We start from the raw sequence: 26,696 nt of genomic DNA on the forward strand, positions 1-26,696 counted from the left end.
GGCTAATTTTTGTATTTTTAGTAGAGACAGGGTTTCGCCATGTTGGCCAGGCCCGTCTCGAACTCCTGACCTCAGGTGGTCTAACCATGTCAGCCTCCCAAACTGCTGGGATTACAGGCGTGAGCCAGTCTGGCCACAAGGAAACTTCTTAATGGGGCTATAGCAGTAATCTAGGAGAGAGGATAGTAGCCCACACCTGGGACGGTGAGAAGTGGCTAAATTTTGGATTTAATGTAAAGGAGGAGACAAAAGAATTTGCTGGAGAACCATATGCTATTAGTGGTATTAACTACTGATAATGACAGTTATATTGACAATTACTCTTTACTCTTCTTGAAACTTCCTAACAAGTCTTCAGAGAGGTCCACTTAATTTCTTACACGTGACATGCAACAGTAAAAACAGTCTTACGAGAAACAGAAAGAATTACTCCTCTTGGGAGAAAAGCTGTCACTGCTAAACAGTCATTCTAAAAAAAAAAACAAAAGTTAGTAGTCCGAAAGTCGTAGCCTATAATTTTTATGCAGTGTTTTGACCCTGGAGTAGTTAGCAACTATGACTTGTGCAATGGGCATAATAATAATGAGAATGAACCCAACTATTCAGTGGTAGAATGTATGGTTCTATGTCCATATTGGCTCAAGGAAGAGAGAGCGATTTCTTGGGTTTAGGAACCCAAAGTAATAACAGAGCTGATGAACAGAATTGTTTTTTCTTTGCCTGAATTCCATCTGAGCTTGAAATAATAGAAAACTTTTCAAAATAAGATTCATTGTAGATGGGGATAATAGGACAGGGCCTTAGACTAATAGTCCCTTTTACCATTAAAAAGAAAAGTCATGTTTTTCCATTGTCAGATCAGAAAATGCAGTTTTATGTGAGGACTTGCATTCTTCCACCAGCTTTAGTTTTAATTTGTCAAGCTGGTTTGTGGGGTAAAGCTACTGGGGCTGCTTTTTGTTTCCTTTTGTATCTCTAATCTTGTCATAAGACAAAGGATGCTGCTTTTGTTTTTATTCTTCTCGAGTGGCCCTAGAAAAATGCCATGGAGAAAGCACAAATTGAAATTGAAAACTGCAAAAAGGAACAGAAAAAAAGCAGCATCTCCAGGCCCTGCATTGTGTAAATAAACAAGGGATTTTCTCTGCCCATGGGACTGAGGACAGACACACAGGAGCAAGGAGAGGAGAGCAGCACCCAGCGCCTGGCAGGCAGGCAGACTTACAGGCAGAGAAGGGTCTGGGGGGATTTGATTTCTGATAAATGACCTTTGTGATTTTCTTCTTTATTTGCCATTGTTTATGACAATAATCATCATGTTAAAATATAATCTCATATCTTTGTTGACAAATGCTTTCAGATATATTAACTCAAACAAAATTTAGGATTGTCTTGCGTCAAGCACAAACTCCAGAATGTCCTGGCATTGGCCCCATGTCCTTCAAACACGGGTTTGTCCACACATCCACAGAGTAGCCCGGAAACTTTGCTTTCTTTACCTTGTCTCAGGCCACAAATTTATTTTAATACTGGCTCTTATGGCCACATGAGAATGTTCCTGACCAAAGGATAATATCTCTTTTGCCTATGATTAGCCTACAAGGCTACAAGCAAAGTGAGTCCTAACTCTTTAAGATCTGAGTGTCCCAGGACAGCACTGAGCCTGTTTGGGCTTACTGGTAAGACTGGAGATGTGTATTAGGAAGAAACCTGATCAGTCTCTGGATGGGAAATAACGCGGAAACATACTGGTACCACAGCCCAGACATTGGGCAACTAAAACTCCTTCCCTGACTAACCTGAACATAATTGGGAGTGGTCAGTATCAGATATATTCCGCGTCTAAAAAGTACAGGCCAGATTTGGACTGAGATTGGAGGACTTATTCCACAAACATTCATTGGGTGCCCAAAATGTGCCAGCCATACTACTGGGTAAAGGGGATGTAGAGATAGAAGAGATGGAGGGGAAGATCCTTGCCCCTTCTTCGAGCTGATTCTCCAAGTAACAGCAGAGTTTTGAAGCAAGCAGCATCTGGAGTCAATTTGCTTGTGTTTGAGTTTCTGTCCTGTCTCTTAGTAGCTGTACCTGCCCTTGAACAAGTTCTTTCCCTTGCCCTCCAAGAAATCAAAGGCCATTAAAGGATGCAGATAAGCAGTAGGAGAATGAGCCTTCAAGCCAGGCTGTCTGGGCTCAAGTGTATGTCAGCCTTTCCTGCCTGCATGGTTCTCCATGTGGTGTCTAACCTCTTCCGCGTCAAAGTCATCAGCTGAGAAATGGGAAGAGTAACAGTAACTAAGGAATATACTTTTGTGGGAATGGATGAAGTCATGTTTGTGAAGTGCTTGCCCAGTGTATGGCACGTTGTAAATACACAATCAGTGACCATTAGTAATGTTGTCACCAATGTTGGCATCGTTTTTGCTGTGATAGAGGCATATTCACATAGTTCAGAGGCAGCATGGAGGCTAGGTATCTAACTCAGGCAAGGCATAATTAGCACCAAGATAAGCTTGCAGAAGATAACTGTGCCTCAGCACAAGGAACAGATAGCCAGAAGGAGTTTCAGAGACCAGACAGACAAGCAGAGAGAACAGACTGGGCAAAGCTGCCACAAAGGGAGAGAGAGCATGACCAGGAAACACTTCAGGGACAGCAATGGAAAGGGAATTAGCAATTACTCAGCCCATGCTAGCTACTAGAAATTGTGCTGTGTGACTTAAAAAGATGATGCCACACAAAGCTTTGCAATAATCCTGAGACAGAGTCATCCTTTTTTCACAGAGGTAGAAACCCCAAAGCTCAGAGAAGTGCAGTAGATGGCCTAGGATTATACCACTACTAACTGGCATGATTCACTTCTGCATCTGTATGATTCAAAAGTCCATGCTCCGTACACAATCTGTCCTCTCTGAGCCACAGTATAAAATACATCTGGTTGTTGGGAGGGGCGTGGGAGCTGTGGAAGATGAGAACCCAGGAGTTCGACCAAGAAAGTGCCAGTGTCTACAGTAAAAGGCTTGAGCATTTCCCTGGGCCATGAGTATTGATGAGATATTATCAGCCTAGGAATAACAGGTTTTCCTGAATAGGGGGAGGGTTGTCATGTGACACTTAACCGACTTCGTAGGCATAAGAGCTGGGTGGGTCTAACTGGCTAGGCATCAACAGTGTGGTATTTGTGGCGTAGAATAGAGATCATGGTGCCATGGTCCAGCTGAAAGACAGGAACATTTTTAAAATGGTAATTTGCCCTAAGCTAATGAACAGATTCCATAAAACAGCAAATGGAAATAAGATTTTCATATGGTATCATCCATGAAAACCAAAATCTCTTCTTTTGGATGTTGTTAAGGAATTAATGTATGAAGTAGGAGACAGGGCCTATTAGATGCCCTAATGCTGATTTTCTACCATTCTGAGCCTGAGGAAAGAAAATCTATGGCTTCTAGAGCTTAAAAGATCTCCAGTCACCACCTAGTCAAACTTATTTTTTTTGCAGATGGTAAAACCAAGGTTTAGAAAAGGGACGTGATTAGGCCAAGATCCTTCCAACACAGGACATCTGCCATCTGCCATACTAAAAGGACCTCATCCTGTCAGTCTCACAAAGAAAACCTGGGAAAGTAAAGGCAATGACCAGTGACACAGGCTGAAATGGATGTTTTCTTCCAAAACATTTCCCCCGACCTCCATGGCAGAGTCTCTCAGAGGCTCTAAAGGGAGTGTTATTTAAGCAGCTCTCTCCCATTGCTCCACCAGGCAAGGTGCAGAAAGCCAGCTAAGGTGCCAAAGGGGCAAGAAGGCAGATGCCTGGCCCTCAGCCAGCTTATACACCCTGCCATTAGGATGTTTGTCTCTAGTGTTCTTCATAGTTGGGCAGGAAGGGCAGAAAAAGTAAAATGTATCTTTTCCTAAAGTAATCAGAAAATCCAAACTGCTATTCTTCGTAACCTCAAAGGTCCCTTCCCTGGTTCTGATTCAGGGTTGCCCCACCCAAGTGAGATAAGGGTAAGACTGGCCCAGTAACAAATGGTATGACCTCCTGGTGGGCACATCCCCAGAGAGGTAAACCAAGGGCATCCGGTCTACCAGCTGGAACGTGTTAAAATTGCCACCAGGGGAACTGGACTAGTTTGAGTAGGGAGGCAAGAAAACTTCTCGGTCTAAAGCACTTTATGATGCCTTCATGACACTCTCTCCCCTGGTGATAGTTTCTTAAAGAAGGGCTCAAGCTGCAGAAGTCTTTGATGTCCTGACAAACATGAAGAGGAAGTACAAAAAATATAGTTCCATCTTGTAATGATGAAAAAACATGACAAAATGTCAAAAAAAAAAAAAGAGCTAAAAATGTTTACAACCCAATAAGAAATCCATATGGTGTTGGCCCGGAAGAACTATCTGTGGTTCTGGGTGTTCCTCCTCAGAGGGATGTCTACTAATTTTTTCAGCCATCTGGTTGGCTGACAAGATGGTAGGTAACAAATATTCTGAATTCTGCTAGCCAAGGCCATGAGATATATAAAGAAGCTTCTGGAAATATTGCTGGACCTGTGGCATCTGTCACGTTAGCATCTAGTGAGGTACATTACACAGTTTTGTGATCAATGAAAGAGGTAACATCAATTGCCAGGAAAAGGATTGAAAGCAGGGAAGAGTAAACGACACGTTGTCATCTAGTTCCAACCCCCTAGAGAACCTCAATGAACTTCCCTGTAGAATTACTAGATGAAGAATTTTCACCTGTTTCCCTTTTTTGCCCTCATCGCAAAATCAGTAGAGCTGCTTTCTCCTGTGCTCCCGACATGTCACCTTAGGATCAAAGACTGCTCTCTCAAGTATGAAGGATATGTCAATCATAGGTCCAGGGAGGCTTGCTTGAGTGACTGACCCATATTTTAAAATTTTCTCACTGTGATATGTCATACGTGCTTAAAAAAAAATCCAAACCTCATGTTCACTGAATGATTTCATTTGCCCCTCCAATAATATAAGCCGTCTCTGCACTGCATAAGCCATATGCAGCATTCAAAGTGCTAAAGCAAAAATCAGGAAAGTGAAAGGAGGAGAGAGTGACAAAGTCAATATGTTTTTTCAGGACCCCTTTTCCAAGAAATGAGAGCTTAAACTCATTCTGGCAGTTGGTAGTAGTGCAAATAGAGAGGAATAAGAGCTGATTCTGCACATGGCTCCTCCGCCTTGAAGTATAAAGGCTACATTCTCAACATATACACAGGCCTGTGTTTTGCAGTGCCATTTTAGAGCAATCACCTCTCACTAGGACTTTCATTAATGGGACTGGAGCGCCATCACAGCAAATCTGGTTCAAGGACAACACAAGCTTCCTTTTACTGTAACTTTCTTTTATTTGCTAAAATACTCATTTCTAGCTATGAGGCCATTTATGACAAAAGCCCCGAACTTCCAGGAGTTATTTTTAAAACTAAATGCTAAATATAGAACAGGACTCATACATAAAGATGTTCATCACACTATTATTTATATGAAACACTTAGAAACTTTGTAAGTGTCCAGCAATGGGGGTATTAAGTGAACTATAACACATCTACTGGACAAACTACTCTGCAAACATTAAAAATTATGTTTTGAAGAATTCCCAATGATACAGAAAAGTGCTTGGTGATAATGTTAATGGAGAAGAAAATGAGACTACAAACTAGTATTTCACAAATATGCTCTCCCTCTTCCCCCACAAACTCTGCCTATGGCAGGGGGGAAGAAAAGAAAGCCCTGCAAGCTTGTCCAACCCACCTTATTTTGTTTTTGTTGTTCTGTTTTGTTTTGTTTTAGGCTTTTAGCAGCCTGAAGCCATGGATTTCAGTTTCTGTCTCTAGTGATAAGAGGAAAAGAGGGATGAGGAAGGGGGCTTTACTGGCCCAACCAGAAACAGGAACTAAGAACCCATTACTGTATATTCTCCCTTGGACATCCAAAAGGAAGCATGCCAAAATATCCTCAGTAGTCTCAGTAGTGTCTTTGAGGTCTTGAGGTTTGGGGAATTATTTTTCATTCATCTTTTTCTAAACTTTCAACAATTTTTAATGATAAGTATACATTTCTCTTATAATAAGAAAAAAGTAATGATTTTCTGTGTTGGAACCTGTATGTAGACTTCTAGACTCTGAACTGCATTTCTTGGGAGGAGAAACAAACTCCAGTGTTCTTAAATGATGGTGGGAGGAAGAAGGGAAAAAAGGAATGAGAGATTAGAGTCAAAAGCAAAACCCCTATCATTCTCTGGCATTCTTCACTAATTGCCAAGTTGTTCATCCATGATGATCTCTTGGGAGAGTATAGAGTTGAGTTGAGTGGTGCTGTGAGAGTGCTTGAATCTATAAGACAATCTCCTACTTAAAGAAACCTAAATCAAACTATGTCTTCTAAAGTTAGATGTAATGCACCTTTCAAATAAACTGACAAGTCCATTGTAAAATAAAATATCCTTTTGAAAGTCAAATAATCACTTATTTTTTTCTAAAGTATAAATTCATACATGAAAGTCTTATAAGACATGCTAGAATCATGTCAATTTCAGCCAATTTCTATCTCCCTAGCATCACTTTTAATTCACCCACTTCAATCTAAAACTGTAAGACTTGTTCAAAAATATTACATGATAAATCAATATATAATTTATATGGAACTTGGTGACAAATAATTGAACTTATCTGATATTAATTTTCTAGTGGAAATTTTGCATATCGCTTTACACTGATCTTTTGTTTGCTCATTTCCAGGTGTGTTTGCATTTCCTGATTTTCTCTAATTTCCTTTCCTTCTCCATATAAATCATCATGTTCATTTCTAGAAGTCAGTCTCTTTGGCAAAATGTTAACTTTAAGAATTTTATCAACCAAAGAAAGTTTTTCTCAAAGACTGAAAATCGAATATGAATATGTTTTAGATGCAGAGTATTCTATTCATCAAGTTGGCATTGTTCTCTTCCCTGTACCGAGTCAACTTTATGCCAAAGAGAAAACTGAAGCTAGTATGTGCTTACAGGCTTTTCATTGCCAATCAGGAACCCTGTTTGGATCCCTATCAAGAGTTTTGTATCGAGGCCGGGCGCGGTGGCTCAAGCCTGTAATCCCAGCACTTTGGGAGGCCGAGACGGGCGGATCACGAGGTCAGGAGATCGAGACCATCCTGGCTAACACGGTGAAACCCCGTCTCTATTAAGAAATACAAAAAACTAGCCGGGCGCGGTGGCGGGCGCCTGTAGTCCCAGCTACTCGGGAGGCTGAGGCCGGAGAATGGCGTAAACCCGGGAGGCGGAGCTTGCAGTGAGCTGAGATCTGGCCACTGCACTCCAGCCTGGGTGACAGAGCGAGACTCCGTCTCAACAAAAAAAAAAAAAAAAAAAAAAAAAAAAAAAAAAAAAGAGTTTTGTATCATTTCATATCTTGATGAACATAGATTTTTGTGTTTTCTATTAATTGCGCCACTATTTCAAGTTATTTTAAATACTGATGATTCATCCAGGAAACATTATGCTAAACTGGTGGCTTTGAAAAGTCACTGCATTAGCTCCTTCCCAGCCCTGGTGGTGCGGTTGGGAGGAGTGGGCACAATAAAAATAAATACATAAATAAATATAAATAAATAAATAAATAAAAGTTATTTCATTGTAGTGACTGAATTGCTTACTGAGTCTAATTCTCTTCCTGTTTCCCTGGTTCTATCCTTGGGAAACACATTGCCAGATTCTATGAAAAAACTGAATAGGAAAATAGGAAACATTTCAGAGATTAGTTTATGAAAGCCCAAGATGTACCATTTTTAGTGTCCTCAAGCCTATTGTTAACATGATTATAGGTGGACTTTTCTAAATTCTTAGATGATAAGAACCGTCTTTGTTGATTATCTATTGTATAGCTCTGAGTATATTTCTAAACTTCTCAGACATGTTACAAACCATTTGTCAAACTCAGATATCATTTCTTACATATCTAACACAGAATGAAATGATTGTAGAGTGTTCCTTTATATTTTTGATAGATTGAACCAAAGTGTCCTTGCAGCTTATAGATGCTTTTCACTCTAATATCATGGTTATTTTTATTTTCAAAAGCTCTATTCAATCTTCATCTCTATTTTCACGGATTCATTGCTCACTGTGGCATATATATAAATCACAAATTAAGTTAATTGATAGATACCTTGAAAGTGAGTCAATTTCATTGTCCCAATATTTTTTATATCCTTATTTAACTAGTAAGACCTGCTGAGTTTTAGAAATGGAAAGTCCGTGACTAACTCAGCCACATACACTATGTTTTGTTATTTAGGTGGTGAATATGCCTATTTGTTTCTTAGAAAATGAACCCAACTCTTTTCATACATAAAATTATTTCCACATTTCTTCTTGGTTTCTCTGTAATATATTCCTGCTTTGAGTCTTAAAGTTTAAACTATATGGAACCAGTTTCAAATGTATTAGTGAAACATGCCTTAGTGCTGCCTATGGCTCAAATATGTCACACTCATACCAAGTCTCAAAAAGTAGCCTATCATCCTCTTATTGGTTCCATCTGTGCTTTGTTACTTCTTTTTCTCTGTCTTCTTTGGGAGTATTATTATTTCACTTCATCTCTTTTGTTGTTTTTTAAAAAGTAATTTAGTGGTGGTTACTGTAGTTGTTGCTTTGGGACCTACAGCATAACTTTTCACAGTCTACTTTTCAGTATTCATGGATAGTGTAAAAACCTTAAAATTGTGCCCTTCTGTTGCCTTTCCCTGCCTTTATGCTAATGCTATAATACATTTTACTTATATATGTTATAAATTCTACAATGTATTATTATTGTTGTAAAAGTCAGTTGTCTTTTAAATAGTTTTAAATAATAGCAAAATATATATTTACCCATACAATTACCCCCCAAAAATTTTTTAAATAATGTCTAACCTCAGGCAGCCCACTTTCTATCATATAATGCTTGACTAAGTGATTGACCCCTGAACAATAATAGTGAAAATTTGAAATTTTGGAATATGATATGTCAACGCAAAATTTCTTGATTTTGATATTCTTAACAACACTGGATCTTATTTGGTAATATTTTATTTCATCCTAAAATGAACATTTAGCAAAATGTTGATGAAATGCTCGATTATCTGGAAAAACATGAACTTTAGTCAAGGAGAGGCAGAAAATCTAAACTGATCAATAAGTGGTGAATAAATTATAAAGATGATCAGCAATCTATCCGTAAAAATGGTCCAGCCCCAAATAGTATATAAACATCCTACTAACTCTGCCAGAAGTAGTGAATTCCTTTGTTATAGGGACTATTCTGCTACATGAAGGGGAAAACGTTCCCAAGTCAGCAAGTTAGAGTAACTCTAATACCCAAACCAGATAAGACTGGTGACATGTACCAACCTCACTCACAAACATCATTGCAAAAATCCTAAATAAAATATTAGCAAATGAGATCCAGTGTTGCTAAGAATAACGCATCAAAATCAAGGAATTTTATGTCAACGTATCATCTCCCAAAACTACTATTTTAATTCACATTCCCTCCAAGAATATTTAAGAATACCTGTTTTTTCCATCTCTGCCAACACTGAGGGGTGATAGGAAAGGAAGGCCTTAGTTTTTCTTCTTTGACTTTTTTTTCTGAAGCTTATATAAAAAAATGTGTAATTAATATTTTCAAACATTCAAATTTCAAATAAAATAAAAATGGAGTGGTGATGAATACATAGTATCTCAGGTCAGTCCAGGCAAGATTATAATGTAACTTTGTCTTTGGAGCCTCCAGTCTCCCCTTGGTCCTCCCTTTTCCTCTTTTTAAGACATCCTTCCTCCCACACCCTGGGTCACTCCCAGGTGCTTTGGTTCTGAAACCAGGACAAGGACAGGGCATGAACAGGGGAGCAACAATTGCCCCCACATTGGTTTTCCAGAAAAACTGTGAAGCCCTGTTTTACCATAATATTCCAAGGCCCTTTCCCCAGAAACCCTTTAGAAACACCGCATTTATCCATCTTCCTTTCCCCAACCTCAAATAAATCTGTTGCTAGGAAAACCTGATAATCTTGTATTTCAGGGTAAATTTAATGTTATCTATTTGTTGCCTCAGAAGAATTTCCATCTGAAATGTGACCTTTATGAAGCAAAATTTTAGTCATCAGCAGAACAAGTCAGGTGGTTAAGGAATTCCATTTGATGCCTAATTTCTTAATTCTGAACAATGTACTCTGATGTTATCCTGAGTGTCCTCAGTTTGCTGCCAGGCAAGTACATGATACATGATAATATCTTTCAGACCATAGCCAGCCCTGGCTTAAAGAGCTGACTTAAAGGGCCAGCCAAAATTTCACCTCTGTCCCCTGGTTCTTTCTCCAGTGGACCCCAAATTTTCCCCTTAATTCAGGAATCCCTTCCCGAGTTCAGAGGATAGAACAGTTCCCTCTCAGCTTTCAAGTGGAAACTGTGGGGGTATTAATAGCTGTTTGGGATAATGTCCAGATGGCGTCTTGGCCAAACCTGTGGTTATGCAGAAGCAGATTTCTGGAAAATTTAATTGAATTGGGACACACCTCCACCTGATGGTCCTTACCAGAAGAGATCACAACTATAACCTGTGATCCAAACATAGCAGATAGATGGAGTTTGTTTGGCTCTTTGTATTTTTTAAGTTTTTTGATCAGGGCCGTACATGGTGGCTCACACCTATAATCCCAGCACTTTGGGAGGCCAAGACCAGGAGTCCAGGACCAGCCTGGGCAACATAATGAAACCCCATCTCTACCAAAAAAAAAAAAAAGGAAAGACAGAGAAACAGAAAGAGAGAAAAGGAAGGAAAGGAAGGAAGGAAGCTAGGCATGGTGGCGCATGCCTGTAATCTCAGCTACTCAGAAGGCTGAAGTGGAAGGACCATTTGAACCCAGGAGACTGAGGCTGCAGTGAGCTATGATCATACCACTGTACTCCAGCCTGAGTGACAGAACAAGACCCTGTCTCAAAAAAAAAAAATTGTTTTTAGTTCAAATATCTATAAAGGCATTTCAATTTGCAATTTCTGCCTTACCCTCCTCCCAGGCTCTGACCTTAGGACATAAACAGGTACGAGAGTCAAGTGTTCATATTATCTTATTCTTCCCTCTGCTTATTTTTTCCCCAATATTTAAGGCCCAAGTTATAAAGGTAAGAGCTATTCAATTCCAGTCACAGCTGTTCTTCTAGCTCATTGTGTGACCTTAAACAAGTTACCTTGTCCTTAGGTGGTGATCTAGAAGTTTTCTGAGGCAACTAATTAACAGTCTGTGGTTCTGTGTGTCTATTCTCACTACCATAGTGATAAAACTTGGACTTACAGATTAGCAAATCTGATTGTTTACTTCCTATGTAGTTGGAAATAAATAAGCACTATTATTATCTCATTCTAGAGATAAGCTTGAGGCATGAAACAGTTGAGTACTATAATAACTCAATGTGGATATTCAAGCAATATTTTGGCTTTTTTCCTATAGCCTCCTCTGACTTGGAAAACAAACTCTTCATTATTGTTAAGCATTGTTTGGAACTTTTCCTTTCCCTCTTTCTCTGCCATTAGTTATCACTGCCCTGGAAGTTGAAAGTTATGCCTGAGGCCACATAACTATGTTGTTTATGTACAAAATGATACTCCATCATGTCAGCCACTGTATGTCCACATCAGTCAATCAATGGACTCTGTGACAATCTCAGTGTTCTAGGGCCAAATACAAAGCCAGATGTACTCCACCAACACTGTAATGGACTTTACCCACTTACTCTGCTTGAAGTAGCCTCTGCTCTACTAAATGGGTCTGTGACCAGCTGTGCTGTACAATTTAGGAGTTCTGGAACTGGACAGCTTAGCTGTATTAATTTCTCCATCTATATCTAACATAAATGTTCATATTAATGGTGTTTAGATTACATAGTCATATATATCCATCCTCACGTAATTCATATAATTATTTTATGTATTTACGTAAAACCAGAAAGAATGGAAGGTAACATATTTTAAAATATGCATTGCTATGCCTGACTCATAGCAAGGGCCCCAAAATCATAGTTTTATTTTTTTGTTGGGGGAGCAGGCTGTCTTAGTCTATTCAGGCTGCTATAACAAAATACTATAAAATGAGTAGCTTACAAACAACAGAGATTTATTTCATACAGTTCTGGAGGCTCAGAAGTCCAAAATCAAGGCAGCACAGATTCAAGTGGTTCATAAACAGCAGTTCTAGCTGTGTCCTCACGTGGTGGAAGGTGGAAGGGAGAGGCCTTTCATAATGGCACTAATTTTATGATGATTATTAATCGTCACCTAATGACCTCCCAAAGACCCCACCTCCTAAAGCCATCACATTGGTGAGTAGGTTTCAACATATGCACTTTGGGGGAACACAACCATTAGACCATAATGGGAGACATATGGTTATGACCATAATCAGTGCAACTATAAGTGGTCTGTGTTTGGAAACTACTGAGGCATCTCCCTCTTAATAAATTGCAGAGCCCTCTCATCGGATTCTTGTTATGTGTGCTTGCCCTGTGGCTAAGAATCTACTTTGTAGATATAGAGGTAGTCTCTGCTCAGATGTGGTCTCATTGATTTAATTTCTCTTGGGGGCAAAATGCTTTGCTAATGATCACCTTGTCTCAAATTGCAGATTACGGTATTTCGGATGGGATCAGAAGGACACCAGGACATTGATTTAGCTATCCTGACAGCTTTACTCAAAGGTAAAAGAGTTTCTGTGTCCAGAGAGTGCAAAAATAATTGAAACGAATTAATACAGTGACCTTATGTCTCCTAATAATAGATATAATCTCAAATGATACTATGACACAATAAATTATTGGTAACATAGGGGTCTCTCCTGTAAGACAGTTACTGCTATTAAATTCTCCTAAAATAGATGCTATAGTGTGACTCAATTTTATAAGATTTAAATATGCTACAGTTTAGTTATGTCCATTGAATTATAAACATACATAAATTAAAAGGCTGACATAATATGTAAGATGTAATGTTATCTGAGGTTATTTAATAGTAATTTTTACCCTATCTACTTTCAAAAACCATTTGATATGGCATATGTGTGTGTATATGTGTGTGTGATATATATACACACAATAATAAATACCTTAAAACACATAATAATACATTAAAATGGAAAATTAAAAACCATTGAGAGGAAGGAGAAGAAAAAAATTATGGTACTGTACTTGTTATAATAGAGCATTAAATTTAAGCTTCCTGGAAGTCAAGGCAAAAATGGTAATACTCTGAGTTGTAACTTGTTTTGAAGGTGGGTATTTGTCCTGTTCTCTAGTCCCAATACTACAAAGTCCTCATCTATCTGTTCTCATACTTGGAGCCATATGAAGAGCAGTTTCCTTTAGGTTCTGTGGATTAAATCCTTCCTGTGCTTTACTAAGTACATTACATTTGACTAATAATTTGCAGTGTTAAAATAAACAGAAGAAAGTTTCCCCTGTTCAGTGCTGAAATTCAAACTGAAAACTATAAGACAAAACAAAACCACAGACCTTGTTGAATGTGGTTGTGAGTTAGAAATGTCTCCTACATTCTCTCTTAGCTCCATAGTTTGTTGGTCTGCTGTAGCATCATGGTTGGTCACTACCTGTTTGTCATCTCCCTAGATAGGGCAGAGAATGTGTGTCATTCATTACTACCCTCTTACCATCTCACACAATCCTTAACATATGGCAACATTCAATCAAGTTTTGTTTAATAAATGAAGGGATGAGTGGATTACTCAATGATTCAGTGATAGATAGATTCAGCATTCCAAAATTAAAACTCAGAATACCAACTATTTCATTTATTTTCCAGTGTATCTACTTTTCTTCCACTATTAATGTTCTCTTGAGGACCCATCATGTGCTACTGTGCTAAACTCTTTACAAATACTGTAAACATTATTTATTTCAACAACCAAATGATATACGAGCTATTTTTAATCCCCATTTTACAGATGGAGTAAGTTGAGCTACAGGAAGTTGAGTAACTCGCTAAAGGTTAAAATGCTATTTAGTAAGCTTGGCCTTAGGTCCGAGTATGTCTAACTCTTCACTATACCATGTGACCCCTCTGACAATACTAGTTTGTCAGTTCTCTTCACCCACTCTCCAAGTGTATATATACACATTCATTCAAAATCCTGATTGCAATTTAGAAGTTTTGCAATCCCATGAATCATATCATGTGTCCAGCTTGAGAACTGCTGCTCTAAAGCATTGTATCCCAATGAACTAAGAAATACAAAGGCTTTGCAGAAGAATCACAGGACCAGGGACCAGGCATGGACTGAACCACAAAGCATACTGCAGGCCCCACTCTCCCCTTATCAGAGACAAAAATAAAAATTTGAGATAACTTACCCTATATTTGCCATTCTCAAATAAAGATATTTTAAAGTAATAATGTCAGTAACTGACATTAATGAGAATTTACTATGTACCAAACACTGTGTTGGACCCTTTCCATGTATACATTTGTTTATTCTTTACAAGAGTTCAATTACCAGATTTTACAAGCTCTATTTTATAAATAAGGAAATTGGGGCATAGAGCAATTCAGTAACATGCTCAAGATAAGTTGGCCAGTAAATGGTAGAGACAGTCTGACCCCATAGCCCTCACTTATGCATAGAGATACACAAAGCATCCCTTTCCCACTGATAAGAAATGAAGCACCACATTTACAACCTTGAACAAAACTCATAGCAAATGGGAAAGTGATCCAATTATTGATAAAAACATATTGGCCATTATAATATCTTCTACTGAAAATATTTTCTCCCTCTTTCATGACTTTGTGAGACTTTAAGTTGTGATTCACATTTGGCTCAGCCTTAGAATTTATTCGTTGTTTTATAGAATAGTTGTTTTCCAACATTTTTCAGCATGACATACCATACGAAATACATTTTATATTATAACCAAATAGTTACACATATGTATTTGGAAAATTGAAATTAAAGTAGATGAAATAATATTTACATTGACAATATGCAATTGCAATATGCAGTGAAATTGGATATTTTCTATTCAATCTATTCTAGTCTTTTAAATGCTGATTATATCCCACTAAATTGATTTCATGACCCACTAATGAGTCATAACCTGCAGTTTAAAAAAACACTGCCACAGAAGATTAAAGAAAAGTATGATTGCGCTAAGAAATTAACATTTCTAATCACCATAATGAACATTATTTATGCAGCAGTTGATGCTAATGGGAATATATGCCATTAAAAGATTATGATGTGTCAACTCTATTTTGCGAAGGCTTTGAAATGCTCTCAGATACTGACCCATTTGATTTGTAAAGGCAATCAAGCACAGTACTTTTGCTGGCTTCTTCGGAGGCCAAGAGCCTACTTATATTGGTTTCAAACTCTTAAGTTTATTAAATTATTCTTCCTACTTTTTTTTGAATTATGCGTGGGCATGTAACATGGTTCAACACTTAGTTGTTACATTTAGTTTGCAATTGTCTGATGCATGTAGAAACTTTGTGCAGTCCAGTTTTTATTCTGCGGAATCTGAGAAATTTCTGAGAGGACCAGAAGTTAGAAAGAGGAGAAAGCCAGGAAGTGACCCGCTGGTCCCTAAATCCAGAGGCCACAAAAAAGGACAGGAAGCCAGGTGACCATGGGAAAAATATTTCTTTGCTGCTCCTTGATTCCTGATCCTGTTGGGTTTGATTTTTCTTTGGGATCTGCATATTCTATATTAGAGGATACTATTTATATTATACAAACTTATCCAGTGTCTGTCCAAAAATGAAGAAAGAGACAGACAGACAGAATGTTGTTACAGGGTGAGCTCATGCCTGTAACAGCAACACTTTGGGAAGTTGAGGCGGGGGTAGCACTTGAGCCCAGAAGGTCAAGGCTGCAGTGAGTCATGATTGCTCCACTGCACTCCAGCCTGGGCAACAGCACAAGACTGTCTCCAAAAAAAGAAAAGAAAGAAAAAAGAAGAAGAAAGAATGTTGTTTCAGTCAGAGATGTAAGAGGCCCACAGTTTCTTCAACTGATGACCTGGAGTAGCTTTTGAGAATGGGCAATGTCACATTTGTCCTTCACATGATGGGACCACTCCACAAGGGCAGTGGTCTGAGGCCAGAGACTGGGCACTCTCCTCCTGCATTAGCCTTCCCCTGCCACGCACACCAGGATATTCAGTTAACTTTGAATTTTCAGATAAACAACAAATAATTTTTGAGCATTAAATCTGTCCCTAAGTGAGGACTTATCATACTTATAAGTGTGTCTCAAGTGAGTCTGAAGTGAGACACACTTATACTAAAAAAAGAAAAGAAAAGAAAAGAAAAATTGTTTATTATTTGCCTGAAATTCAAACTTCACTAGGAGTCCTGTATCTTTATTTGCTGAAATAGGCTACCTTGTTTTAGGGGTGGGAAAGGGGCGATCCCTTTCCCATCCTAAGGGTCAGAGCTGACACTTCTGTAACAAAGGCATATTAACAAGAGAAAAGCATAACAAATATGTTTGATCTTATTTTTATGTGACATTCAGGCCTTCAGAATGAAGACCTGAAGATACACAGAAAACTTTTCATGTTTATGCTTAGGCTCAGTGAAGTATGAACAGCTCTGTAGAAATATGATTACACAGAAAGTCTGATGGAATGCTAACAGACTGAGACGGGAAACCCATCAAGGCCTGTCTTATCAGATGCTTCTTGCCCTCTCTGTGCAGCATTCCTGCTGATGCAGGACAAGCAAGCCCCAAAGTGGGACTTAGCCCATGACGGTTCTTGGCTTTGCCCAGGAAAGAATTCAAGGGTGAGCCAGCTTTATTGAAGAAGGAGTGTTACAGCTCTGGCACCGTTACAGCTCTGTTACTGCTCCTGCAGAGTGGGGCTACCCAATAGGCAGTGTGCTTAGATTAGCAGCTCAGGACAGTTTTGTAGTCATATTTATACCCACTCTTAATTATATGTAGATTAAGGGGTGGTTTATGCAGAAATTGCTAGGAAAAGGGTGGTAACTTTTGCATCATTGGCTCAGTGTCATAGAAGGGGGTGGTAACTCCTGGGTGTTGCCATAGCGATGGTAAGCCAACATGGCACACTGGAGGGCATGTCTTATGGAACGCTGCTTCCACCCTGGCCCTGTTTTAGCTAGTTCTCCCTTTGGTGCAGTGTTCAAGCCCTGCCTCTGGAGTCAAGTCCTGCCTCCCACCTTACTTCCTTCCAGGTGTGGGATAGATCTCTTCTGGAATAAGGGTATTAATTTTGTTATGGCCAGCTGTGACACAGAAGGACAGGAGAAGTGGGTGGGGGGTGGGATTAGTGTAATAGCTTTAGGCTTTATGACTGGCTTTGGGAAAATGGGGTTCTGGTCTCTATGACCTGCCTTGGGGAAGAGGGATTCCAGTTTCTATGGCTTGCCTTGGGGGAGAATAAAAGGTGAGAGACAGGAGGGTAGGTGAAGATGAAAGAGAAACTTTGCTTCTGAGTCTGCTTCTGGGACCTTCAGTTTAGCCTTAAGGCAAGTTTGGCCTATCATTTTTCTAAGCCCCAATGTCATTGATATTTCTGGACCTCAGATACTTCGGGAGATTCTTTGGGAAGAACAACTCAAGAATTTAGGGAGGTCCGCTAATCCCTCTGTCCACCTCCTTCTCTCAGCTGGCCCTGCCTAATCACAACAACCAGAGAAAACTTCCACCAGAAAGGAGCCCAGAGTTAACTTAAAAAACGGTTTGGTGTTTATCAATCTGCTCCCCCAGCAGCCCCATGCTCATACAGCACCATACAGCACCATAACCTCTTACTCCAGGCTCCAAAAAGGCAGAAAATATTCATTCACAGCAAATGAAGTTATTATAAGTGCTCTCTGGACCCTTTCTGTGAATAAAATTACTCCCACCATTCATTAGTCTCATAGGCCTTGGATTCAATATAAAGTCAGATCACATGAGTGTATATTTTCTTTTTTTTTTTTTTTTTTTTTTTTTTGAGACGGAGTCTGGCTCTGTCACCCAGGCTGGAGTGCAGTGGTGCGATCTCGGCTCACTGCAAGCTCCGCCCCCCGGGTTTACGCCATTCTCCTGCCTCAGCCTCCCGAGTAGCTGGGACTACAGGCGCCCGCCACCTCGCCCGGCTAGTTTTTTGTATTTTTTAGTAGAGACGGGGTTTCACCGTGTTAGCCAGGATGGTCTCGATCTCCTGACCTCGTGATCCGCCCGTCTCGGCCTCCCAAAGTGCTGGGATTACAGGCTTGAGCCACCGCGCCCGGCCCGAGTGTATATTTTCATTCATACATGTGCACTGAAGAGTAATATGTGATGATCACTGTCCTCCATAAATGAGAAATTTGTTTACTTTGGGTTTAATCTTCACTGGTAAAGAAGTCCATCTGAGGCGCAGGGACAAAGTAACCTTTATTGCTTGCTTTCTTTTCTGGAAAGCATTTCAAAAGAGCTAAAAGAGAGTGCCAAAACAATATGTTTCTCCTCATAAATGTCAAGGTCATCAAAAACAAGGGAAGTCTGAGAAATTGTCACAGCAGGAAGAACAATGTGGTTTCTTGAATGGGTTCCTGGAGCAGAAAATAAAGGGTATTAAGTTAAAAAGTAAGAAAATGTGAATAAAGTAGGGGCTTTAGGCTTTAAAAAAAAATATTGAGAGAGAAATAAGAATGATATCTTATCACATATTATTAATCTGAGCAGGAGGCATATTGTAATCAAAAACCTCCACAATTCTTTCATGCCAAAAAGACATGAAAGGAGATAGCAATCTTTGGAATTAATTTTAAATGTCAAATACATATATATTCAAAGGACTATGACAGGCAAAGGTAATATCTATACAAAGTATTTTTAGAAGTCACATAGATATGAATAATAGCTGATTGCTGTTGATCTTAGAAATGAGTAGAACCATCACTGGGGTATCTAAGCAAGAGATATGAATGTGGACCTGAAAAAACTGTATGAAATCAAATTTTCATATGGACTCATACTATTATTTCAGAGATAATTATCTAATTCCTATCATTTTATTTTATGTGTTTCTGATCTTCAGACATAATTAATGCTATCAATAATTAATCAATTAATTAATTACTTATAGATACATGGAGAATAACTTGTAATATATCCATTTGTAAATTTGTTCAAACTATAAAATAATTTAAAAATAAGATGGGCCTGGCGTGGTGGCTCACACCTGTAATCCTGGCACTTTGGGAGGCCGAGGCCAGTGGATCAGCTGAAGTCAGGAGTTCAAGACCAGCCTGGCCAAATATCAAAACCCCACCTCTATAAAAATACAAAACTTAGCAGAGCATTGTGGTGCGTGACTCCACCATGCGTGACCTCCCAGGTACTTGGGAGGCTGAGGCAGGAGAATCACTTGAACCTGGAAGGCAGAGGTTGCAGTGAGCTGAGATCACGCCATTGCACTCCAGACCAGGTGACAAGAGCGAAACTCTGTCTCAAAAAATAATAATAATAATAAAAATAAAAATGAAATGAAATTGAAATTGAAATGCAAAAAGAATGGCCAGTATGTTTTGTATGACTTTAGAAAAGTTTTAGGAAAGCATATTGTTGATTAGATTAGATCACACAAAATAATGAGAATCTCTATGTTCCGACCCATCTTCCATTACAATTGTAATGGAAATATATATATATATATGTATATAATGGATATATATATAAAATATATATATAATAGAAATATATATGCTGAGTACAATGAATCATGCCTATAATCCCAGCACTTTGAGAGGCTAAGGCAGGAGGATTGCTTGAGCCTGGGGGTTCAAAACTAGCCTGGGCAACATCATGAGACTTTGTTTCTACAAAATAATAATAATAATAATAATTAACCTGAGTGGTGGAATACGCATGTAGTCCCAGCTACTTGGGAGTTTGAGGTGAGAGGATCACTTGAGCCCAGGAGGTCAAGGCTGCAGTAAGCCATGATTGCACCATTGCACTCCAGCCTGGGCAAGAAAGCAAGAACCTATCTCTTTCTCAAAAAAAAATTATGTATCTAATGTTTTGAAATGACTTCTGAATGCATGTCTCCCAACTCTATGAACTAGAAAATGCAGTTACTATCACAGAGTAGCACTGACATCAATAAGCAATTGTTCTTGCTGCCTCATCTCATTTTTTAAAATAATTTAAATCCTAGTAAAGCAAAACTTTTGGCATATGTTCTGAAGTATTTTATGTCCAATAATTCCATGCATCAGGTAGCTCTCATAAACAACTAACTTATCCTAGAGTGTTTACTGAGAAGTTGCCTTGCTTAACCTCTCATAATTCATGAATGGGTTTCATGGGAATGCATTATGACATAACTTTGATAATAAAAAATTATTTCTAATTGTGTGTACAAGACTTGCTGACCCTCTTTCCTGTGGGCAGAAAGTTTAATACACCATATGGATGATTGCTTTATTTTTAATGTTATTATTTTCTTAACCTTATACTGTTTATATAGCATAAATAAGGCCAATAAAAGAGACATACTTGTTGACATTTTTATGAGATACAAAGTTACCATAGCTCTTTTTTTTTTTTTTTTTTTTTTTTTTGAGACGGAGTTTCACTCTGGTCTCCCAGGATGGAGTGTAATGGCATGATCTTCGCTCACTGAAACTTCTGCCTCCCAGGTTCAAGCAATTCTCTTGCCTCAGCCTCCTGAGTAACTGGAATTACAGGCTCCCACCACCATGCCTGGCTAATTTTGTTGTTTTTTTGTTTGTTTTTTGGTTTTTGGGTTTTTTTTGTTGTTTGTTTGTTTGTTTGTTTTTGTATTTTTAGTAGGGATGGGGTTTTCACTATGTTGGACAGGCTGGTCTCGAACTCCTGACATTGTGATCCGCCCACCTCGGCCTCCCAACGTGCTGAGATTACAGATGTGAGCCACCGTGCCCGTCCTATAGCTATTAAATAGTGAATAAATGAAAGTAGATGACATTTTGTCCAAAAGCAACCTACAAAGTCAAAATGTGAGATATTTTCCATCTATTTTAGACATAAAGTTGCCTAGGACATTACTGTGTGGATTGGTAAACTATAGGTGGATAGCAAAGTGTTTTAGGGACTAAACACAAGGTAAGGTTTATAGTGTTGAGTCTTTCCAAAAGTATTTATTAAGCCTTTCTCTGCTTTAGGCCACTTTTAGCTTCCTTGTGTCCTCTGACTTGCAGATCAAGCTTCCCCATATGTACTTGTTTCTTGATGGTCCATTTTACCCCTTTATTCAAATCATTAACTTTGATGTCATGAAACAAATTGGTCATCAGATGTTGGAGTCCAGGCATGGAACCCCCAAATTCAATGTCTTTCATGTGCCTCTTGTTGCTGCCTCATCCGGAAACCACCTGGAAGCCACAATATCCACTTTCCCCCTTGCTACTCCATGCATTTTACAGACTAGGAAATGAAAACCAAGGAGTCTGAAAGATACTCAAGAGAGTTTGTCAAGTTAGTGGCAGAGTCAAATCTTAAACCCATGTCTCTTCACTTCTACCCATTTTTCTTTACATTGCATACATTAGGCTTTGGAAGATACAAGATTCCCTGGCTTCACAAAGCCACAGGTGCACAGGTATTTGTACCTGTGCCTCTGGGGGCTCTTGAGTAATTAACAGATCTGGATGTCTTCTTTCTAAAACTCTCAGCACACTTACCAGCTGCCCAGATGACCTTAGCTGCACACACAATATTTTAGTGAGGGAGAGTAACATCAGCAAGATGGTGGAACAGAAGTCCTCTTGTCATCACTCTCCCCACAAAAGTACAGCTAGTAATTATTCAAAGACATGAATACCATCCTAAATGCACCAGAACTTAAGGAAGAAACAGGAAAAAAAAAGAAAACCAATATTTTAGTGAAGAAACTAGGATACCCACAGTTTTATCTAACATAATGGCAAGAATAAGGGTGATCTCATACTTGTTTTATTTTTGAATTGTTAGAGCATCAGTGGAATATTGCTGAAACTGGGAATTGTTTTAGTTACAAGTAACAGAAACACAATTTGAACAAGCTCCAACAAAAACAAATAAAACAGATTTGTAAGTTCGAATGACCAAAGTCTAAAGGTAAACTGAATTCAGGCAAAGTGGCATCCAGGACTCAAATGATGTCAATGGAGTCTGTCCTCTATCTCTCAGACACTAATCTGTACATATGTTAGACAGAGCGACCATGAGCAGTACCAGACTCACACCCAGGCAAATGAGAAAACCCCAATCAGAAGGGACCATCTTTCCTGGTAACTGCAACAGAACGGTCCTGGGAGGACTTGAATTTGCTCATCTTGGATCGATGCCCATCCGTGAATCCATCACTGTGGCAGGGGAATTGGGAGAATCCCTATGACTCTGGAATGAGAGATGGGGTTAGCTGTATTTATATCAGGGTTTTTGGTTCCCAGTGAAAACAGAGGTTCTAAAACCAGGAGAGGGGGAAAGAAAAGATGCTAATAAGACTAAATGCAACTAAAAGAAATACACATCTCTACAATTATATTAGAAGAAGTACTTTTGGGAGACTGAGGCAAGCATATCATTTGAGGTCAGGAGTTAAAGACCAGTCTGGCCAACATGGTGAAACCCTGTCTCTACTAAAAAAAAAAAAAAAGAAAAAAAAAATTAGCTGGATGTGGTGGCACATGCCTGTAATCCCAGCTTCTGGGGAGGCTGAGGCAGGAGAAATGCTTGAAGCCGGGTGACGGAGGATGCAGTGAGCTGAGATCGTGCCACTGCACTCCAGCCTGGGCAACACAGCGAGACTCCATCTCAAATAAATAAATAAATAAATAAATAAATAAATAAATAAAACTACTGAGGGGCAAAGTATGTCAAATTTGCCTCAAATGCAGGCACCTATAAATCTATGTTCCAGGAACACATTCTTTATTCATTAGATAAAAACTGGAACTGGGTCAAATGAATACTAATCAGGGTTCAGACATTCTCTCAAGTCATAATCATAAAGTTTACTTCAGGTAAACCTAAATATATTACTTATTACCTACCATCACTTACTATATAATGGTTATTTATTATAATAATCACTGTTACCTTTCTTAATTTTAATGGTTTTATACTTCATTATTTTTGACAAGAATTTGTGAAGATATTACATTTTTAACACTTTTTTTCCAAGACCAAAGTCTATTCCTTATTTTAAAAATGATTCCATAAGGGTCAGGTTGCTCCAGGCTTTCCCCACTAGACTCCTCTCAGCCCAGCTCCCACTCCTACCCACAGTCTCTGCACGTGGTACTTACCACAGTGAGCCAGTGAGAATGATGCCCATATTCAAAGCATCCCTACTCCCTGATTGCAAATTGTTTGACCTCCTTGAGCCACAGTCTCCCCATCTATAAGATAGAAATAATAATAATAATAATACACAAGTGTGACAATTTTAATTGATAATGCAAGCAAAGCACTTAACAAAGCATCTGGGATATCTATTTAATAGAGGACAGCCTGACTGATAATGATGAAGCCAAACTAAAAATAAGGACCACACCTGTTTTACTTACCATGATATACTCATATACACAGTGCCTCGCTTACAGTCGGAATTCAGTATATATTTGTAACTTCTGAATGAATGATCAACAGGCTTTGGCTCAGGTTAGATATTCTTAAATCCTAATTATTTACTGGCTGTGGCCAGTTAACCAAGTTATCTAACCTCTGTGTGCCTCAGTTCCCTTCTCTGTGAAAAGGGAAATCAATTAAACCTCTCCCATATGGTTTGATATAAGGGACACATGAGATGGTTACTGCTAGCTCTTTAAGGGCAGACACTCTACTCTGCCTTCTTTCTGGTAAATACTGAACACATAATCGTTTTATACTCTTTCCCATCTGAAATCGGTTTTAAAAATTCCTAGGGCATTAGGATATCCCCCATATTCAAAATCCATCAAAATTGTAAAATGCCAAATTTGAAAGGACTTATAAATTTGAAAAAAACAAAAAACAAAAAACAAAAACAGCAGAAAACCTCTAGCATACATGTGAGAATCCAGAACAGACCACAGGAAGGAATTTAATCAGAAAGCGGTTGAGCACATGCTAAGCTACCTTAAAATGAAATTAATTTTCTTGCAGGTTTATTTTCATGGAAATCCAAATAGATCTCAGTCCAATAACAGACTAAAGAAGGTAACAATTTTAGACATATTCGTTTGTCTCTAACAGGAGAATGCAATAAAAGAATGTAAGTCCCTTAATTCCTTTTATTTGTACAGTGCTTTGTAATTCACAAAGCATGTTTATACAAGTTTTATCAGTAATTTTCACAACTCTGTAGAATGGTTACCAGATAATTTACCTCCAAACTGGCACTTTCTTGGGCATGAAAGTTGGCAGTATTAATAATTATGCCAGGACACCTGGAATGAATCAGAATGTCCAGGCAAACTGGTAGGTATGATCAAATCCTACCTTCCAACAGAAATTTCCACAGAAATTTCACCTGTGACTTTTCGCAGTGTCATACTATCTCACACCCCCCACCACCACCACCACCCCCCCTTCTCCCATTAGTCAGCTCCCTTTAAGAGTTAAACAAACTGGCACAGTGGCTCACACCTGTACTCTTAGCACTTTGGGAGGCCAAAGCAGGAGGATAGCTTGAGCCAAGCATTTTGAGACCAGCCTGGGAAACATAATGAGATGCCATGTCTACAAAAAATTTTTTTAAATAGCCAGGCATAGTGGTGCACACCTGTCGTCCCAGCTACTCAGGAGGCTGAGGTGAGAGAGGATTGCTTGAGCCCGAGAGGCTGAGGCCACAGTGGTCACACCACTGCATTCCAGCTTGGGCAACAAAGGGAGACGCTGTCTCAAAAAAAAAAAAAAAAAAAAAAAAAAAAAAAAAAAAAAAAAAAAAAAAAGGAAAAGAAAAGAAAAAAAGAAAGAAAAGAAAAGAAAAGAAAAGGAAAAATGAAACCACTCTTCTCTTTTCAGAAAGAGTAATTCATCATTCATCCCTGTCCTCTGATATTTTGACCCCTGCCCTCAAGGTTCATCTATTCTAAGCAGGTTTGCAGGATATTTTTGCAAAGTTAGTCCTCTTCCCAAGCAGAGTTCCAGTGGCATTTCACAGGAGAGACTGGTTTCTTCAGCTTTCTTCAGCTTCTTGCATACAGGTAGTAAGTGAGAGAATGGGGCCTGGACTCCCATCTCTCCTCAGAAGATGAGAGCATGGTGTTCTTTGCTTCACGGTCATAACCGCCAGGAGAAAAGCTGCAACATGTAGACTCAAGTGCTTGCAAGGACCAAGAACACCAGGGTTCCCCAGTCTCAAGTCTTAGGACATTCCTAGAAGATTTTTCAAGATTATGACCATATCCATAAGATTGTCTCACTGTGAAATTTGAAAGCTGAATAGAGTTATAAGGATCTAGGAAACTGAGAGGTGTCTGTTGGTGTTTGAAGGAAGAACTGAAATCCAGGTCTTCAGACACCCAGGTCAATTATTTTTCCCCTGCACCATGCAGCTAGTTCTGATGGCAGCTGTGGTCAACCCCAGCCCCTAGGTACACAGAAGCTGGGCATCCTTGTGCTCTGTGACTTTCTCATGCCTCAGAACTGGCACAGAATCAGAGCTCATTGTGTTTAGTGATCTACACAGTAAGCTAATTGTCATCCCAACGCTTCTGAGCTCCTCTTGGCTTGTGAGGAACTCATCACTGCCGACTTCCCAGCAGGGCTATGGAATCATAATTTTCTTTCTTGGCTTGCTTCAGGGCAATGAATCAGCTTCATTCATTAAATCAATTGCTGCCTAGTCTGCATTACATAATCACACAGATTGATAGCAGCACAATTCTGAAATAAGTAGCTTACATTAATTTAAAAAAAGTATGTTCCTCCTGGCTAAGCATGAAAAAAATAGATATAACAACAGTAAATCTAACATACAACAGTAACAACTGTTGTAGTAACAAAGAAGTTACTGCGTTTCTAAAGTAACTGTTTCTTTAGTAACAAAGAAGTTACTATGTTTCTAAGTAATAACTACTTTAATACTATGTTTCTAAGTATTAACTACTATGTTTCTAAAGTAACTATGTTTCTATAGTAACAAAGAAGTTACTATGTTTCTAAGTATTAACTACTTTAATCCTCACAAATACCACAATGGGGCAGGTACTAGCAGTATCATCCATCTTACAATTGAGGAAACTGAGGCATGGAGAGACTAAGTATCTTGGCCAAGGTCACATGCTAGAAGTTAATGGAATCTATACATGAACCCAGTTTGTCTGAGTCCAGAACACTTGCTCTGCATTCTGAGCATCGATGACCATGATCAACTGTTAAGGACCACCCCCATGTCTGACATGTTTGGGACAGTCAATGATGACTAAACTTTTCTTGATGCGTGAAATAGTACAGAACTACCAGATAAATGTAGTCCACTAAACACAAGAATCTACTATCATTCTCTTCTGGACCCCTCCAAACAAGCATGACCAGTTTTATATTAAAAGGATTAGAGCAGAAACCATATTTTATGCTCACCACACTGGTTTCTCTTATTACACACTGGAAGACTAACTATCCCAGCCTCCTTTGCAGAGAAGTTGGGGTCATGTGAGTGTGCTTCAACCAATGGGATGTGATCAGAA

The 26,696-nt window shown here is 38.9% G+C and overlaps 1 protein-coding gene across 26 annotated transcripts in view; it reads left to right on the top strand.

Annotated features, from left to right (window-relative positions):
• The window catches only part of LOC105498657 (transient receptor potential cation channel subfamily M member 3), a 909,897-nt gene that overhangs the window by 737,371 nt on the left and 145,830 nt on the right, over positions 1–26,696 (top strand). For all 26 annotated transcript variants that reach the window (XM_011770894.3, XM_071077680.1, XM_011770897.3 and 23 more), the window contains one exon: positions 12,673–12,745. In XM_011770894.3, the coding sequence (XP_011769196.1) occupies positions 12,673–12,745 (73 nt within the window). The remainder of the gene's footprint in view (positions 1–12,672; positions 12,746–26,696) is intronic.

Source organism: Macaca nemestrina, chromosome 14 (assembly GCF_043159975.1).
Source record: "Macaca nemestrina isolate mMacNem1 chromosome 14, mMacNem.hap1, whole genome shotgun sequence".
In the NCBI taxonomy this organism is placed as follows: Eukaryota; Metazoa; Chordata; class Mammalia; order Primates; family Cercopithecidae; genus Macaca; species Macaca nemestrina.